Source organism: Ciconia boyciana, chromosome 2 (genome assembly GCF_034638445.1).
Source record: "Ciconia boyciana chromosome 2, ASM3463844v1, whole genome shotgun sequence".
NCBI lineage: Eukaryota > Metazoa > Chordata > Aves > Ciconiiformes > Ciconiidae > Ciconia > Ciconia boyciana.
Genome location: NC_132935.1, coordinates 44,566,328 through 44,584,718, shown reverse-complemented (window position 1 = coordinate 44,584,718; position 18,391 = coordinate 44,566,328). Strand labels below are relative to the sequence as shown.

The 18,391-nt window shown below is 41.0% G+C and overlaps 1 protein-coding gene across 1 annotated transcript in view; it reads right to left on the bottom strand.

Annotated features, from left to right (window-relative positions):
* ALKAL1 (ALK and LTK ligand 1) overlaps positions 1–17,907 on the bottom strand; it is a 36,210-nt gene extending 18,303 nt beyond the window's left edge. Inside the window, exon 1 of the mRNA XM_072851272.1 lies at positions 17,598–17,907. Coding sequence (XP_072707373.1) covers positions 17,598–17,907 — 310 coding nt within the window. The remainder of the gene's footprint in view (positions 1–17,597) is intronic.
* Between the last annotated feature and the right edge of the window lie 484 nt (positions 17,908–18,391).

The following is an 18,391-nucleotide window of genomic DNA, read 5'->3' as shown; positions in this document are numbered from 1 at the left end:
TTAGTGACACTGTTATAAACAGTATGGAAGATTCTGTACATACTATAATATAATATAAATAGTAACTCAAAAAAGCAAGGCTAAGTTGACTCAGAACTTTCTTCAAGAAGAAAGGGATATGTATTTATCTCTGCCAACTGATAAACGCGCAAGACAAGTCTTACATTAGCTAGGCACATTCCAGTTCTTCGAAAAGGTTATGAACAAGATTCTAGGACACATTGCCTGAAATAGCAGATGGCTGGATTTAATAAATCCAATAGATTCCAGCCATATGATTCTAAGTGTGAAATACTAGCTTTAATTCAACAAATAACTATCTATCTCATTTATGTTCTAAGTGCTATTATCCCCATTAGGTCATGGGCTATGCGCACCTAAGAGGGAGGAATTTCTCCTGGAATCCCTACTACTCCCACCCCCACAGAGTCCTTTTGATTAAATGCCAAGTCGTACATAAACACTATGCAAGTTTGTAAATATATGACAACGAGCCATGCAAAACATGCTCTTTTACCCCAAGAAGAAATACATTTGTTTACTGTAGTGTTTTATTGCTAACTCCCTCATTCTTTGTTTACTGCAAATCATTAAATGGAGTTAGTTTCTAAATTAATTCAATTTATTTATTACTACAATACAAAGGAGTACATGGGATTTGAAATTAAATGTCTCAAGCTCCTTGCCACATTTCTAGCACAGGGTAAATCCGTAAGTACCACCCTACTGATTCAGCTAGTTTTTATGAAAATGGCCATTATCTAGCTCCTTTTTGGATGTTTCAGATTGTAAAACACTGCTGTTTTCATGAAAAGTAATTAAACTTTGGTGTACATCATTAGACAGATAACTTTAAAAACAGCTCGCTTTTTTTCAAGTTTCTCTTTCCAAAAGGCCAGGAGCACAACTGTGATGCTGCCTCAGAAGGCATTATGTGCTCATTTGTGTGTGAAACTGCACCTTGTACTGCATTCTAAAAAGGAAAATAAAAATTCTAAATTTTCTTCACTGCTGCAGTTTCCTCTCCATTCATCTGTGGTAGAAAGTTAATGAAAGTGAGGTTTGTCCTCTTTTTTAAGAAAGTGAGAACTTTAGTCCCATAGTCCTTGTACCTCCCTACAGGATCTCACAGGACATAATGAAAGCAGAGTGCCCAGGTCAAAGCTCCTGTGCTATTACAGCTAGTATCATGGCACTCTTGCCAACACAGTCCCTCCCAAGCACAATCTGGGGGACACCTGCCTTCTTTCATGCAAATGAAGGGAGGTGAAGTGACACAAAGGCCTCTGAGACAAACTTTTGTCTCTAGGTTTTTTTTATGCTTCAGGTGAAATCAGTCCTTCAACAGAAACTTTCAGAAAATCAAAACAGTAAGAGAAAAAAAAGCAAATACATACAAATTTTACTTAAGTTTGCTCATTTTGATTTTATTATGCTACTACTTGGGAAAGATACAGAAATTCTTTCCTTTGTAACCCAACTTTCAAACTTGAACATGCAAGACCATCTTTGAGACACCACAACTGCTCATGTTGTCTCAGTTTCCCACCCCCTGCGATCCGTATTACCGTACCCTACAAAAGTGAAAGCACCTGTGACAGTACAAGGGAGGAGGCTGGAAAACACATCCAGAAGCAAGAGAACAAAAGTAGGAGAAACAGGCATGGAAGCATTTGGTGTTCATCCTATATCACTTGGAGCACCTCCACAGGATACAAGGAACAGGAGAAGGACACCTAGGTCAATTCTTCAAAAGCTATGGAGGAAAACTATTTTTAACTAAGTCCCTCCAGTAGTCTTAGCAGCAGAAAAGGTTGACTAGCAGTCATGGGAGGGTGATAAAGACCTGTTCACATCCACGGAAAGGACCCAGCCAGCCACTGCCCCCACTCTTCCCTGCCCATGCCCTACTCTTGCCCAGCCATTGCACTTTGCCTTCTCCCCTCCCTGCGCTCCCCTTGGCTGGTCTCTGCCAAGCTGCAAGTGGGAACAGGGAGTGACAGGAATAGTTAGCAGCAATCGTTGCTATGAAGGCAACTAACGGCATGAACAGTAATTCCAGGGAGGCCTTCCTACCTCAGCAGAGCAATGACTATTTACAGCCTGAAAGGGGTTGCCAGCCTCCAGTTCAACATTCTCTTATGGGCAATGGATTACCCCTAGAGCTGGCTTCTCTGAGCCTGGGCACTGAACTGTGGGAAGGACATAACATGAGGCTGGAGAGAGCTAACTCACTCGAGTTACAGAAGAAGCATTTAATCATGTCTGAAATGTCAGGATAGGTAGACAGGGGATGGGGAAGATAGATTTTGCCTGCTGTAAACTATTCTGGGTTTTCAACACTGGTAATATTATGTTCCGCCCCACCCCCCCAACTTTGATTTTTCTTTGCTTAACTCATCATTTCTGAAAGGAAAGTAATTGCTCATTAAGTGCTCAGACACAGTGCTTTCATTTCTCAGAAAAAGAAATCACACCTTGTTGCTGGTTAAAAGACTGCAGTAATGGTATTATTATCATCATGAGCTTGGAGAGGCGGAACCTTGGCTAGCCAGGGGACGCAGGTGCTTGCCACCCTCTGATGCCCTCTGCGGTGTGAATGCAGAAACCAGCACCTAAAAATCATCCTATCTAAATCAGAATATTTCCCACAGTATCTTCAGAGTATGTCCAGAAATATGATACTAAGTAATTTCTCTGTGCTCCATTCATTTATAATGTCATCAGTTACATGCTGTACCAACAGTCATAAATCATCCAGCCAGAACTTGTGGAAATACATGTCAGTCTGCAAATTGGCTGTAGATCTTTCCAAACATTTTTCTTTCTGTCACCTGTCTACTAATATTTCACTCTGTCAGTAGAACTATGTGAAGGTTCTTAGCCAGGTAATGGAAATGTACTTTCAATTGCACATGTGAAGCCTTCTCCCAAAATCTTTCCCTTCTTCCTGAATGTAAGATTGTCAGTCAGCTCCAGGTAATTTAATTTTGGTTATAACTAAACAATCCTTTCAAGTTTTCAGCTGCCACTGTCTTTCTTCTGATAGTTTCCTCACTCCTGCAAAGCTTTCATGATTAAACATGGGGTTTTTTTAATTTAATACAGAATTTTAAAATGCTAAAGGAAACATGCAATAGTGAAAAAATAAGAGAAAAAATGTTTCATTTCCCTTTATTCATAAAGGTAACAAACATCTCTTATATATTCATTAAGGAAGAAAAAAATATTTTTTTGCTATAAAGTTATAGAACTTTATAGCAAAAACATTATAGCAAGAACTTTATAGGCTTTCAGAACTACAGTTTCTCAAGGAGATATTTACAAGCTCATGTCTTTGAGTTGGGGCATAGGTCTAATTCTGAGACTGTCAGATCTGTAATCTGAGACTGCATTAAAAGGAGGAAAATACATGTATATCTCAATGGATCTCTTTGAAATTGTCTGAACCCGGAGTTCCAATTTCCATGGTTAGAGTCGCAGAAGTCATTGTTTGAATGTTAAATTTTGAAATAAAAACCAACAGCAGATAAGGAAATGCATTCTGCTTAAGAGTCTTAGCTTATGCCTACAGTAATAAAACACAAAGCAGTTGTGTACTAGCAGCTCTCTGTATTCCCGACTGGTACAAGAAATGATTCTAGGAGCTGTCGTACTCTCAAGTAACAGAGTTTTGAGGGCTGAAAGACACTGGAAGGAGAGTATGGCCTGATTCTGTTCTCTTTGATGTCAATAGAAGCAAAACCAGGTCCTCAATCTGTGTGTAATTCACATGATCTACTTAGCTAAACAATTAAGTCACAGCTCTGACATCCGATATTTATTTTAAGTTCTTTGAGCCAGATTCTCTTCTGTGAGCCAACCCTTTTTTCTATTCTGGTGGCACAAAGGCTATAACAACCGTGGATTTTCCCAGCTGGAGATTCTCCCAGCATGAATAAGTCTTTACCTGTCTGGCAAAACCAGCTTTCATGTTATTTCCTCCTCCTTTGCACCCTCTGAACCTTCACCATCTTCTTATGTGAAAGAGTAAGAGGCTTGGCTACAGCCCTCATTACCATGTTTCAAATATTCTCAGCCTGCATACTTGCCTCTTCAAATTAAAGCTATCTAGTTAATTTTAAACTATCCAAAGGCTATTATAACCAAAGTGAAAACATAGTCTGCTATGATGCTCCTTCTGCAGTATTTCAGAAGACATACAATTGAGGATCTGTCCAAGGCACCTTACCAATGAGACACCTCAAAAACTCTGAACCCTTAAACTATAGGTCACTCCTATCTGTGCAGGCCATGCTTAAGAATTTAATCATATTGCAAGGTCATCCTTAAAGAAAAGACCTTCAATCCAAGCAAGCCAACTTTATAAACCCCCCTCTCCACCCTAAGAGAGCAGAGGCTGTGTTAAGGTGTATCCCAAAGACAAGTTCAACTGAAAAAACCACACAGTTTGATTAGAGTGTTTGTCGACCATTGCCTGAATGGGGAACCTTGTGGTTAACAGCTGCTCCTTTTACATTATTTTAGGTGATGTACCCAATGAAAAGATTTTTAAATGAGACTAGTTTAATGGAGATGAAAAAATCAGGATGTAGTTTATCACTGCTCTTATTTGAGTTTACTTTAGGCAACGTCCCAGCATGTAACTGATCTGCTGGGAAATGTGAATCCTCACAGAGGGACTGCCCCGTAAGTATGCTGTGCGAAGCAGTGGAACAACGCTAAGCCACTGTGAAGACAGCACCAATTACTCGAACTTCATCCACCTCTTTAAATATGTTTACATTGTCAAGGAATTAGTCAAGGATCTGACTCCAGTCTCAAGATAAGATGCACTCACATCCTAATCCCTTATGCCTCTGGTCGTGTTCATTACCTAAAATCTGGAGCTCCCGGAAGAGAAAGCTCAAGTATATGCTGATACATAGTGTAGGCCCAAGCCCTTACCCACCAGTGTGCAGTGGCCCGAGTGTCACTAACAGATATTTTCACATTACAGTGTAGACTCTGCCTTGGACAGCCAAAGAGTCATTGAGTTCAGAAGCAACTGGAAGTAGGAAGCAAGCAGATCCACCAAATAGAAAAAAAAGTAAGGGAGTAAGTATGGAAAGTGTGTCTAGTCTGAGAAACTAAACTTCTACTTGGGCTTCCACTTCTTTCATTGTATCCCCTTTAGCTACAGTACAGTTGGGCCCCACTGCTGGGCAGAATCCTATTCTAAGGTGTGAGCTTCAATGAACACTTACAACGTTCAGTAACTAGGTAGCTACCTACCACATTTGACTTCCAGACATGCTCAGCAAAGTAGGCTCACAGCTTCGTGTACCAAGATTTTTGGCCAAGGAAATGAGTCAACTTGGGAGGTAAACAATATCAAAGAGAGTAACATTCAGAATGCATCGGCCCCTTCTGATTCAATGCTTTCTAATCAGTCACTTTCCAATAATTCATTAAGACTTGAACAAAGAGGTTGAAACATTGGCTTCTCCTGGGGCTTCAGCCAACTGTAATGAAATTATAACAGGATATATTTACAAGGTTGAATATCTTGAACTCAGCTATAATGATGTTTATTAGTAATTCTTCAATAGCTGCTCAGAAAGCATATTTGTATTAGTTAATCCTTGCCTGTGGAGACCTTTATATTTGTTTGGCAAAAGAACATTAAGAAGCATGGATTTCTTTTTTTTCCTCTCTGTAAATCCCTGTTTCCATCAGAAAATGCTGTGGGATCAAGAAATAAGCCAAACATAGCGTATACGATTACTTTTCTGCTATTACTATTAGTGATCACTCTAGAAAACAATTAGAACTGGAATGGATATAGATCTAGATTAACATATTCTGACAAGTTTTACATTTGAAAAAGAAACATAAAAAAGAATTTAGCAATTATATTTTGCCTTGCAAGCCTCTTGAACAGCACCACACACATACAGATGAGCACTACAGCATAATTCAAAAGCACCCTTTTTCCCTTTTTCTTCTTTTCTCCTCTGTCAGAGATGTGAACCCGGAAAACACTGAAATACATATCTATTTTGAAAAGTAAAAGAAAAAACCTCAAAATTATTACAGACCTGATGTATGAGTTTATGCAAAAGAGCTCTCTTTCTTCCTAAGAGATACTAATAAACAGGTTAGGATATCCCTCGACCAATTCAAATGGGAAAATGTATGGCATTATGAAACCTTCGCGATTTTGAATACTAAGCTGTGAATATGTACTTCACTCTTTCCAAGAGGAAAGATATATTACAATACTAATTGTTCATTAAGCTATAAAAGGATAATTCATTGAAAATAATGAGACATATAGGTAAGACTGGTCAAACTACTCAAGACATTAATTTACTGAAGCTATCTTGTCCTACTCATATTTTTTTTTCTGTAACAGATAACAATTTCCATTCATTCATCTGTGAGCTATTTGAAATCACTAAACTATCAAGGCAGACATTTCAGCTGAATCCAGAGACTCCAAATTATGCCTGGAAAGTTATTGGAGAGCTCTTGACCGAAGGCAGAACCACTCTTAGAATGAGATATAGAGACTACACATTGACAAATATGAACAGGAAATTCACTTCTTGAAATTCTGCAGTACTCCATGCAAGTATTCTGTTTCAGCTATCATGGCTGCTAATAAATGTAGATTCTAGAATATTTGCATAAATTAAACACAAGAACAGCTGCAATACATCAAAAGCAATATATGAACTAGTTGAATCATCTGAATGAAAGCTGATGACATGTGCTTAACTGCATACAAGCCAAACTCAGCACTGACAAACAGGCAAACTCTATCGGAGTGAAAGGAAATAGAACTGAGTTTGCCAAAGCTTAATTAGACCCTGCTCTTTTTGAAATATGAATAGGCTCCAGGTTGATTGCTGTGCAAATGGTAATGTTTAACTGTACTTTATATTTCCTGTGCTTATTTTAGAAATGTTTCTATTTCTTTCTGAATTAGAACAGATTCAGAACTATCATAACAGATTAATAACCACGGTTTCTCCCTTAAAAAGTACTTTATTCTAAACTGCTATCTTAAATGTGTTCCCAGTGAACATATGCCATGTTTATACTCAGGCTAAGGTAATTTCACCCTATCACCGTTACATAAGGACACATCTTACAAATGATAACTGGGATCAAACTATTTATTTGAGTGTTACATATAAATGCATCAAATGTAGTGAGCTATTTAGACATACTGATATTGTAGGTCTTATCTTAAAGGATCATAAGCAGGTGTAAAATACATGCAAACCATACATTTCAGTGGGTCAAAATGTGCTGCGCAGAAAGTGCTGGCCTTAAATAAAAACCAGAAAACACTTTCCGTATCCTGGGACTGAGCAAGTTTAATGTTTCTCTGTTTTTTAATACTGCTCTCACTGTTATAATAATATTCTGGTACTCTGAGATGGAGAGTGTAACTGCAGAGAAAAGGAACTGTTACCCTCAATATTCAAGAGGTTTTCTACCTATTCTAAGATAACACTTATCTTGTTAGTATTATTTAATCTCCAGATTTACTCCTTGTTTCACTCCTTGCTCTGACAGGAAAGGAATAGCTATCCCAGACAAAAGTAAAGGAGAAGCAAGGCTTTTCTGGAGGTGCTGCTCAGTTCTAGGTCAGTGGACTTAAGTATAAATGTGCAGTTTGGATCTGTTTTAAGGATTTTGAAAGCCCTGACTGCAGCTTAGATAAGGGATCCTCTATAGTCCCATGCAGCTGAATCACATATGTACACATGGATTGACGCCACCATGCAGGTGATGTAGAGTTACTATGTTCATGAGCAGTACATCTGGGTGTTAAATTTGCTGTACCTGTGCACGTGTTATCCACACAAATGATTTATTTTGTAGTAATCACTTTTCTGAAAGTCTGAAAATTGCCTGACATCTGGAAAAGCAGCTTGTTACTGAATAAAGGGGGGAAATCTGTGTATGTTAACTTTACACGCAAACTTGGGATTTGATCATATAATAATGGGAAGCACAAATTGTATGGGGTATCTTGCTAAATTAGTACTGACCACAGGTCCACTCAAACTTTAGGCCCACAGCATAAAATGAAAGCAATTAGCCTGCTCTAGATTGTCTTCTGACCCAGAAGATTTCTCAGAAACCACAAGAAATCCTCATATTGGTATGTTTTGGCCATAAGTCTTTGTCCACTGTGTAAAAGATGAGTTCCGAAAATATTTTTCATAAATTTCCTAAATTAAAATTTCAGTGACAAAATAGAAGTCTCTCACATGTTAGGCATGCTATGCCATTAACAGACAAGGAATAAGTAATTACTCTATCACGATTACAGTAATAACAACACAGCTATCTCCTCAGCTGTTTTAATCCAATGGGATTTAAGGGTTTTATTAATTTAGTGCATATATCCAGTACTGCCATATATACTGATGAGGATGCATTTCTTAATATTTCATTTCAAAGGTTCCTTCTACTGAAACACATCACATGCAGCTTGATATCATAAACAGTAAGGGTTAAGGAAAAAAAGGTGTCTGACTGCCAGTAGGGTTTTATTTTGCTTTTCACCTCTATTTTACAGGCTCAAGTAAAAAGGAGAACATAATTTAAGTAGCAAAGCCTTAATTAGATTTGTGCCATGTTACTCCTGAAGTTGTCCAAAATCTGCAAGGAGCATGACAATAGTTGCTTTACTGATGCAACTTGAAATGTTTTTCTTCAAGCCAAAGACACAGATTTCAAATCATGTAGTAAGAGAACATGTACTACAATGCAATCTAACCGATTTACTTGAATTGACAAAGACAGACCTAATAGTCTTAAAAAAAAAAAACTTACAAAAAGAGTTTAAATATTCTTAGTATGCAAAGTTGTGCCTTTACCATAAGTGGTTTTGGTTTGATTACATAACCATTTAAATTGTATTTTTTAAACCAAAATACTAGGATTAAAAAGTAGCCACAATTTGTAACTCCAAACAGTATTTTCCATTTGTGTTAAAGCCTATATTAAACAAACACATTTTTATGCACTGTTTTAGTAAAATCAGTGGAGCATTGCACTTCAATGTTTTTTTGCCCAGCAGACATAATAAAACATAGGCTAACATAAAAATGGCCACTAACCAATCAAATGCTTGGGCCCTTCATGTGTTAAATCTTGTTTATAACCTAGAGATAGAGTTGCACCCTCAGTATGTAATCAATATTCAATCAATTCCCTCACTGGAGCAACTGTTTTCCAATTGACCGACATTAAAAATGCCCAAAACACAAATGAATAGCCTGTAGGACTTCCACTAAACTAGTAACCTCTAATTCACAAGTGACAAAACGAAGCATTCATCTTTAAATTGAATAGAAAAGCCTAATCATCAACTGAGGCTAACACAGGAGATCAGCTGCACTTTTTCTAGCAAAATGCTTTCCATCGTGTATCTTCATCTGATTTCTAGCCATTTTGCAAGTTTTGTTTTGACATATTTTCTTCACCAGAGATAAGTTTTGGTTGTGGTCTCATGGGCAGGGTGTATATGCAAGTGCTTAAGTGTCAAAACAAACAAAAAAATGTCCCAGAGAACACATTTTTTCCAACTAAAAAAATGTATCTTTCTGTGTAACACTGCTCATGTGTGCATACATTCACAAACCATTATATTCTTTTCTAACAGTCTGTTTTAATATTCTCCCTCATCATCAAAGCCAAATGTAAGCAACAAATTATCAAAAAATATTATTTTTCAGTACAACATCAGTTGAATGCTTTTACTGAAAAAAGCTGAATGCTTTTAATGGGTATTACAGTGCACTAACTTGGTATGTTTTAGAACAAGTCTCACAAAATAAGATTTGCTCACCTTTCACTTTAGTGAAAAGTTACTAGATAAACACCACTGAAAAATTTAATTCTCTAGAAAACAGGCAAGTATTAATAAGGGGGATATTTCTCCCCTTCTACAAACTACTTTCAGGTCACTTGGAGACATCTTCTTTAAGAATAAACCAATCCCAAAGCGGACAGTGGCACTATGTATGCTTTAGATATGGAACCAGCCTCCCCTTTCTCTCTGCAGCCTTCCAGTGGCTATTTTCCTAGTTGGTGCATCTTTCTTGGGTTTCTCATTGATTTTTGCTTATAGCTTTGCACAGTGACTACTATAGCAATGATTTTTATGCTGTTTTAAGCACTTTGGAAAATACAGTCTACATTTATAAACCACCTTTGTGATTTTCAAATCACATGCAGGTCTGAAACACCGCATCGTTCTCCCTCAAATTGTCCCCAAACCCCATTTTAATTAATGTGTGCATACATATGTTTGTATATATAGTTACACTTCTCATCTTTTTTACATCTTTCTCCCTGTATACATACATATTTAAAAATCAAAATCATCTCCAGCCATGAAGCAGTATATCTTCAAGACTAAAGCCTATCTACCAAACAATAAATGTATTACAAAGCCTTACACCTGTGCACTACCATTCTCCCACCTCTCAGAGGCTTTCCCTAGCAGATTAACACCTGAAATAACAAAGCAGTAAAACATTCTTTCTTGATTGAAAAATCATGTCTACAGTAAAGAAAAAAATACAAAATATATTGACTCTTCAGTTTGCTTACAGGCTCAGGGCCAAGCTAGACTAATTCAAAATACATGCTATAGTTCCTGAGTTACAGACAGTTATGCACTTGGATCTAATTTGAAGTTAAACTTGTCTTTGTTATTCACTTCCCTGCATATTGGAGGAGTCTTGGTGTACTTCAGGCCCAATCCTGGCGTAATTCAGTGAAAATTCTGACATTCACTTTTCTGGGGCTAGGACTGTAAACATTAGTAATTGTGTCTCTTGTCATGATAAAAACAATTTTTATAAAAATATGAAATAGAGCTAAAACAAAAACCAGAAGATCTCCTCATATTGAATAAAGAAAAAGTCGCTGACTTTTTGTACACAATAGCTCAACCAAAAAAAGCTTTTCCATATGCTGACATCCTACCTTGCTCCTGGCACAGTATACTGCCATCCAAAATGTTTGCTGCCCAGCATATTGCAGTTCCGCAAGGTTTCTCGTTTCACATGCCAGGAGACCATGCAACATCAGGTCGATACTGTAAGGTATCAAGCACCCTTGGTCTGCACTGTGATTAATGAAGTAAGAACAGAGCCCCTTGGAGAACCAGTGTCATAATTTTATTTGAAGGACTACTCTGATGGACTTAATTATATTTTAAACCTCCATGTACATAACAACTATGTTTTGTCTTTGCTAACAACTGTTTTGTCATCAGTTGTCAGGGGTGGTCCATGACATTCTTGACATTCTCCGTCCGCTTGACATTCTCCACTGTGATACGGAAGATTTCTGGCTTATCCTAGATTTCAGATGCCTTCTGTGGCCTAGCTCTATTGCCTGGCAGTCATGTTTGCCAAACACACAATATTGCTATTACAAGGCACAATACACCTAAAAACCCAAGCAGTCAAGGAAAGAAATGTAGCAGCAGGGTTATAGGTTGTAAAGGCATCGTATCCATGAAGGACCTGGACACAATAATAGATCTGAGTACTTAAATGGAACTGAAGGTTGAAGGAATATGCATTCTCTGCAGCATTTGGGACTTATTTGAATTAGAAACTAAGAAAGCTGGCAGGCAAACTAGAGGCACTGCGATCACGGACATCTTGCAGTTTGGGGAACTAATATAAAGGTAACACTTTCTGGAATGAAATGCTGGTGATAAATAACAGCAGACTTGAATGAAAGGCAGTAAAGTTAAGGCTCATTCTGTTAAAAATAGAAAAAAAAGTGGAAAAAACAAAATATACTTACGAATACAAATACAGTTACAAATATGCACTTGTCAGAATTAAACCTATCAGTGTGTGGAACTATATATTTATTACAGGAAACAGTAAGTAATGGGTCATTAAAAAGTGGCCAATATCAACTTGTTTAGGAGAATTTATCAAGGAAAATTTGAGGATGGCTTTGAGATCAGAATGCTATCAATACATTTAATGAAAAGTAATTCTTTCTCCTCACCCAAATGAACACTATGTAACAAAAATATATCCTGCCTACTTGTATTTTGGGGGTAGAATTGACACCTAATCTTGGTACGAGCAGAGATAATGTTTTTTTTCCACTGAATTCATTGGGACTGTTCATATTTCTGCACCATGGTGTGGTGAGATCCTTGCAGCCCCTCTGATCCTGCCTCAGTAACCACTGGCCTGGGCAGCATATTGTCCTATGGCATCTATACTTCTCCCAGTACCCAGGCTAGTTGCACTCCCCCATGGAGCCCACCATATAGATGTTCTGCTGAGACGAATAATATCTGATGATTCATTAAGTTTGTTAATTTATGAGAATATACTTTCTTTTAACCACTGGATCTTGAATATGCAGAGTTATAATTTATTTGCCTATCATGTCCATCTCAATTAAAATAAAGAAAAGTAAGTCCCTTACCCATTTGGAATATGGATTATATTAAGCCTCTGAAAGCAGAATATACTTGCCTGGTTCTGTTCTGGAAAATACTACTCACCAACTTCATTGTAAAAATAAGTTATTAAAAACTTCATATGAGGAATCAGGAATAATTACTGTAAGCCAACAAAATTTAGTTTGATTTTTTAATGTAACAGCTATTCTTCTTTTAAATCAGTTTCATCCACTATTTTGCTAATTTCTAAGGTAATGTCTGTTTTGGTCTGCTTTGGTAAATGTGATTTTGGAGATCGTCATTTTTATTAACTCTCATCTTTTAAGCCTCCTGAATGCCCAGCAGTTCCTATTAACACAATATACTAAAAAAAAAAAAAAAAAAAAAAAGCTATTTTATTAATAGGAATAATAATTGGACATGACATAAGTATTAAAAAGAACTCTGTGTTACACCGTACCATACATTTTAACTTCCTAGAGACAAGGTTTACATTCCTCAATGGTCTCCTTTTTTCATTCCAGATCTGTAATTACACTCACTGAAGTAGTTTAGTATTAGGCACAGCACGTCTTGCAGAATTAGGGACTTCCAGCTGTAACTATCACTACACTTAGAAGAGATTTTTTAAGTGAGTAAAAAGAACAAAACTTTTCTTATGCCTTACATAAGGTTACAGGGTTTTGATTCAACCATAAACTAAAATAAACCTCAAACATATCTTTCAAATCTAGCTCATTATGAACAATGATTAAATTAGCACCATGTCATGGGACAACTTACAGTTTTCTTCCGCTGATGTGTAAGAAATTTTGGCATAAAACTGAACTCTTAAGTTTAACCTCCAAGTTTAAATAGTTGGAGGGCCAAATTCTCTTCTCTGATATGTTATTCTAAATCTGAAGTAGATATGCTCAGGAGGCTAGTTTGAACATACTGGTAAATTGAGAGCAATATTTATCTTCATTCCTTCATGCTTGAAAAATAACTAATCAAAATGTTTTAAAATGTCTTGCTGGTCTCCCAGCACAAAGACAAATTTCAGCCCCCTACCCCTTGTAAATTTAGATAGCTCATTTCTCCACTATCGTGGGGAATATGTAAGGAAAGAACAGTTAATGTAGACTTTTTTTTCCCAAGACTTCTTTTAATCTAATTACATGGAAGCTATTTTGGTTCTGTGGAAAGTGTTTCGATAAAGGTAACAAAGAAAATCTGAAAAGAATGATGAACTATTCTAGTTCCCTCAACGTGACATTCAAAAATAACCTGACGCTGAATCCTCTCTTTGTGAAAATACATATCTTGGTTCTTCATAAAAAAACTGACCACAGTTAAGCATCAGAAACAGGGAATAGTTATGAAAAAGACTGCCCATTGAGGAGCTTTCATAACTAAGCTTAAAAACTTTATGAGACACTTAGTGCCAAAAAAACCCACACTTAAAAACAGAAACTTCATGGAAATCAGGCAAGTAAAGGATGCTACGACAGAAAATTTAATCCCACTAGATATAATAATTCAAAGGAACAACTTGTATTTTTAGTAACATCCTACCAGAAATCCCAGGAAAAGATGAAGGTTGCTTTTTGGTTAGTCGGAATACATTATGTCTTCTGGATATACTCTTCAGAGTAAATGCTCACTCTCATTAATCAGGTCACCAAGAAAAACAGGTCTGTGTGAGATAAGACTTTTGAACATGTAGGGATAAAAGAGATAAGATGCTAAGACAGCTAGAGTGATGGTGAAACGGGTATCTTTATTGCATATGTGGGTGTCCTTCTGGGTCCTACGAGATAGATGCTACCAATCTTCATATGGCCAAGAAGCACACGATATGGAATATATCCCTGATTATTAAGGGGAAAAAAAGACCTAAAGAGTCATTTCCAGGCAGGTCACAGCAGCTCACTGGCCCAACACAGCAGGGCAAGTTTGAGTGTCCATCCTATTTCAGTGCTGTTGTGCCCCTTTGCCGCCCAACGAACCCGCATGAAGTAGAGCACAGCTGTTATTCCCATGACATAGCTCTAGCCCAGGATCTGCCCTTGAATCACCTGCAAGCCACATTCAGACAGGGCACCACAGAGCAACCAGTCTTGCTTTTAAATCTTACTGACACATCTATAACTGAGTGGTACATGTAGGATGTCTGACAGTTAGTGTCTCACCTTTCTTTTTCCAGCCTCACTGAAGTCACCCTATGATGCTGTGCTTTTCCGTTATGGCCTGAGCTAAATGAGCAGGTCCCCATCGAAGTAAGGAGGAGGTCTCATCTCCTCTCAAACCTCGCCCCTGATCATGTGCTCCAGCCATTTGCCTTGTGCTGCTCCTAAAATTCACCCGGTGGCACTCCAGGCCAGCTCTCCTCACTATGCAAACGGCTAACCAAGCCCCCAAATGAAATAAAATAAAATAAAGGTGTGTGTGGAGGTGCTGCTCAGTGAGTTTAATTAGCTCATCGTGTGATTAGACTAAAGCTGGAACCAGTTCTGAGAGTGAGGGAGAGAAGAACAGGAGGGGAAGCACATTTCATCTCTCCTGCTATTCATCTCATTGATAATACAGAGTAGCATCCTCAGAAAATAAAAGAAAAAAAGAGAAAACACAGAGAAATTATGCTTCTTGCACGCTCTGTTCTGTGCACAGCACTGTTCTGGATGGTTTTTGTTTCAAACAAAAGCAATTGGGCTGCTCAATTTTCTTTTAAATCAGACACTTGGGTTTGATTTTCAGCAATAACAGACAATCCAAATATATAACTCCAGTTTTAAATGCTTGGCTGAGTAGTCAGCTGAATGCAACAACTTTCCTGACTGATGGGATCCTGACTGACTTTCGGCCGACACTCAGGTACTACCAGCCAAAGCAAAAAGCTGCTGTTCATGTGTTGGTGACAGGAGTTATAAGAAAAGGGTTGATGACTTGTAAGAAAAGCTTTGTCACAGTTCTCTATCCCAAAAAACAAATACACACCATCACAACAAGTACTAATTTGTATCCTTGCTGTTTGTTCTTAAAAAATTTAATTAATATGAAAACTTGACTATTATTTAAACTGTAGATCTGCCCTTTCTAGGCTGGAGAGAAAGCTACCTTTGTGGCTGCCCATAGGACACTGCACCTACACCAGGGACAAGTGGAGAACATCTCTAAGGATGTTCAGCAGTTTCATCCCTTCTGTATACAATATAGTTACTAAAACTAAGAATTATTAGAAAACAAAGCCTTATTATTTTTAATACTGATGAATTCAAGAAAATTCCCCTTCATAGTTATATAAATATTATGAAATATTTATGCTTTATATTTTACAGCTCAATACAATTATTTAGTTAGCAGTGAACATCTCAAATGGGAGATATTGTTGTCCACAATAGACTTTCTCCTCAAGCCACCTGATACTAGTAACTATTACCCTCAAGTTTATACTTTTCTTTCCTTCATTCTCTTGAAAAGAAGACATATGTAAGGCTTCATGTATTCTGCCTTAAAAAGACCCTCTCACATTTTTCCTGGAAAAGCGTACACTGAGGGTTTGCTCACAGCACATAAAGAATTCAAGCCACATTAAGTAATCACTCATGACCAGTCATGTTGATAACCAGCAGCATCTTTTCCTGTCAGCAAACAAATCTGTTGCAATCTGGTTTGGGCTTAACTACCAGAGACTTAATGCTCTGAAAAAGCAAGAATATCTGGAAGTTCACTGGGACACTACAACCCCTTACTGATGGACCGCTCAGTACTGGGGGCAGATCACACTCAGCAGAAGCTTCCAAGGCCAGAACATTAATTACTTTTTGCTTGATTTGTCTTTTTTTAGTCCAGTTTCCTTAGACTGTGCAGTGATCTCACTGTGCAAGTGCCTGCCCTACCAATTAGTTACTCACCTACTAACTTCTGAACTTGTCACCTAACTTCAAGTTTTTCCAAAATGGGGTTTAATTTCCTTTAAAATAGACCACTGGACAGAGAAGAGCAACTCTACCAGTGCTACTTGGGGAGGGCTGTACCTCGACTTCACCTATTCCCAGCCAGCAGCCACAAAGGCGCTCTCCAGGGACACAAATCTCTAAGAAACCAAACTTCCCTATTTTCCCTCATCTTGGTTTCTCTCCAGTAGGGTCTCTGGCAGGCAACAAGAGAAAAATGTTAGTGGGCTACAGACAAGACACAGTCACTATAATGTTCCTGCTGAATTGCACCATCCTAACTAACCCACACAAACCCCTCGGGAAGCTCCACTCCAGTAAGAAATGTTCTGTGTGGCTCTGCCTCAAAACTAGCTGCGGCAGAGGTGACCCGCTGCCTGGTCTCCTGGCCAAGCAGAGTCTGTGAACATCACCAGGCAGCTGGGCTTGGCCCTGAACTGCCCCTGCTTGTCACGGCCAGGCCTGACCTGTGCCAGTGCCAGAGAGACAGCTCCCTGTCCCAGCCCGAGCATCCTCCAGAAGGTGAAACAAGCCCCCATGCCCAGCACAGCCCGGATCTCCCGCACCTGCCCCAGCAAACCTAGAAAAATGCATTACAGGGGAATCAGTCAAGTTGAAGCGGAAGTTTAAAGGAGTAAGTCCAGACATCTGTCTCTCAGATCAGTCATTTCTCCTTTGTGCAAATCAGAGGAGCACTCCTAAGTTTGGGAGAAACCGGGCTTCCTCAGAGCTGGCTGCGCTGTAACGCAGGGAAGTTGTGAGGCTTGCTCAGAGGGGCTGTGTATCAACTGTGGCCACAACTGACCTCCCAGCAGAAGGTGCTGAAGCCCGAGTGACCCTCTCCTCCCTTGTGTCCCGGGTACCCCCCACAGCTGAACTCCTGCCGGGGAGCAGGGCCCGGGCATCACGCTGCTCCCCCTCCACGTCCCCCGCGATGCCGGGTCCCGCACGGGCGCGGCGCTGGGCTGCGCTGCCCTCAGCGGGGCTCGACCCCAGCAAAGGCAGAAACCTCCCCCGGGGCCGCCGCCTCGGAGACGGGGAGAGCACCCCCCGCTCCGCTCGCCGCTCGCCCCCTCCCGCCTGCAGCGGCCTGCCCCGCCGAGGCGCCGTCGGGCTTGGCCGCTGGAGGAGGCGGCAGGGACGGGACCCGGCGGGGGCTGCATCCCCGGGCTCCCTGCGCGGGGCAGCGCGGTGGCTCTTACCTCCGTGGCGGGCGGCGGCGAAGAGCCGGGGCGGCGGCGGGGCGGCGGCGGCGGCGATGGCGCGGGGGTCAGGCGGCGGGGCGCCGCCGCCGCTGTACCGCCGGGAGATCACCCGGTCCCGCCGCGGCGGGCGGGCTGGCAGCGGGCGGCCGCCGTCGCCCAGGGCTTGGAGGAGGAGGTCGAGGAGCGCGCCCCGCTCGGCTCCGGCGGCGGGCACGTCCCTGCCCTCGGCGCCCGGCGGCGGCGGGGCCGAAGCCAGCAGCAGGAGCACGATGGCGGGCAGCGCCTGGCGTTTCTTCGCCCCTCGCATCTCTGCGGCGCTGGGAGGAGGCAGAGAGCGAAGGCGGTCAGCGCCAGGCCCGGCCCGCACCCCGCCCGCCCGCCCCCCATGCCGCGCCCGGGAGCACCCCCGCGGGCGCGGAGGCGGTGCGCGCCCGCCCGCCGCTCCCGCACGCCCGGGCCGGGCGCAGCCCCGCGGAGCGCCCGCGGAGGCGGCGCGGTGCGAGACCCGACGGGCCGTCACCGGCTCGCCCCGCCGCGCCTCCCCGCCAGCCCCCGAGCAGCCCCGCCGCGCTCGCCCGGCGCCCCGGAGGGCGCATTTATAGACACGGATTAGGGGAAGGGTATTAACCCCGCCGCACGTATTTGCGGTCCAGGGCTTGGCGGGGGATTTTCTCGGCTCCCCTTGCCCCCGACGTTCCCGCACCTGCGGTTGCCTCCTTCCTCCGCCGGCGGAGCGGGGCGGCGGGGGAGCCCCCGGGGGCCAGCCTGCCCGCCCGCCCGCCCGCCACCCG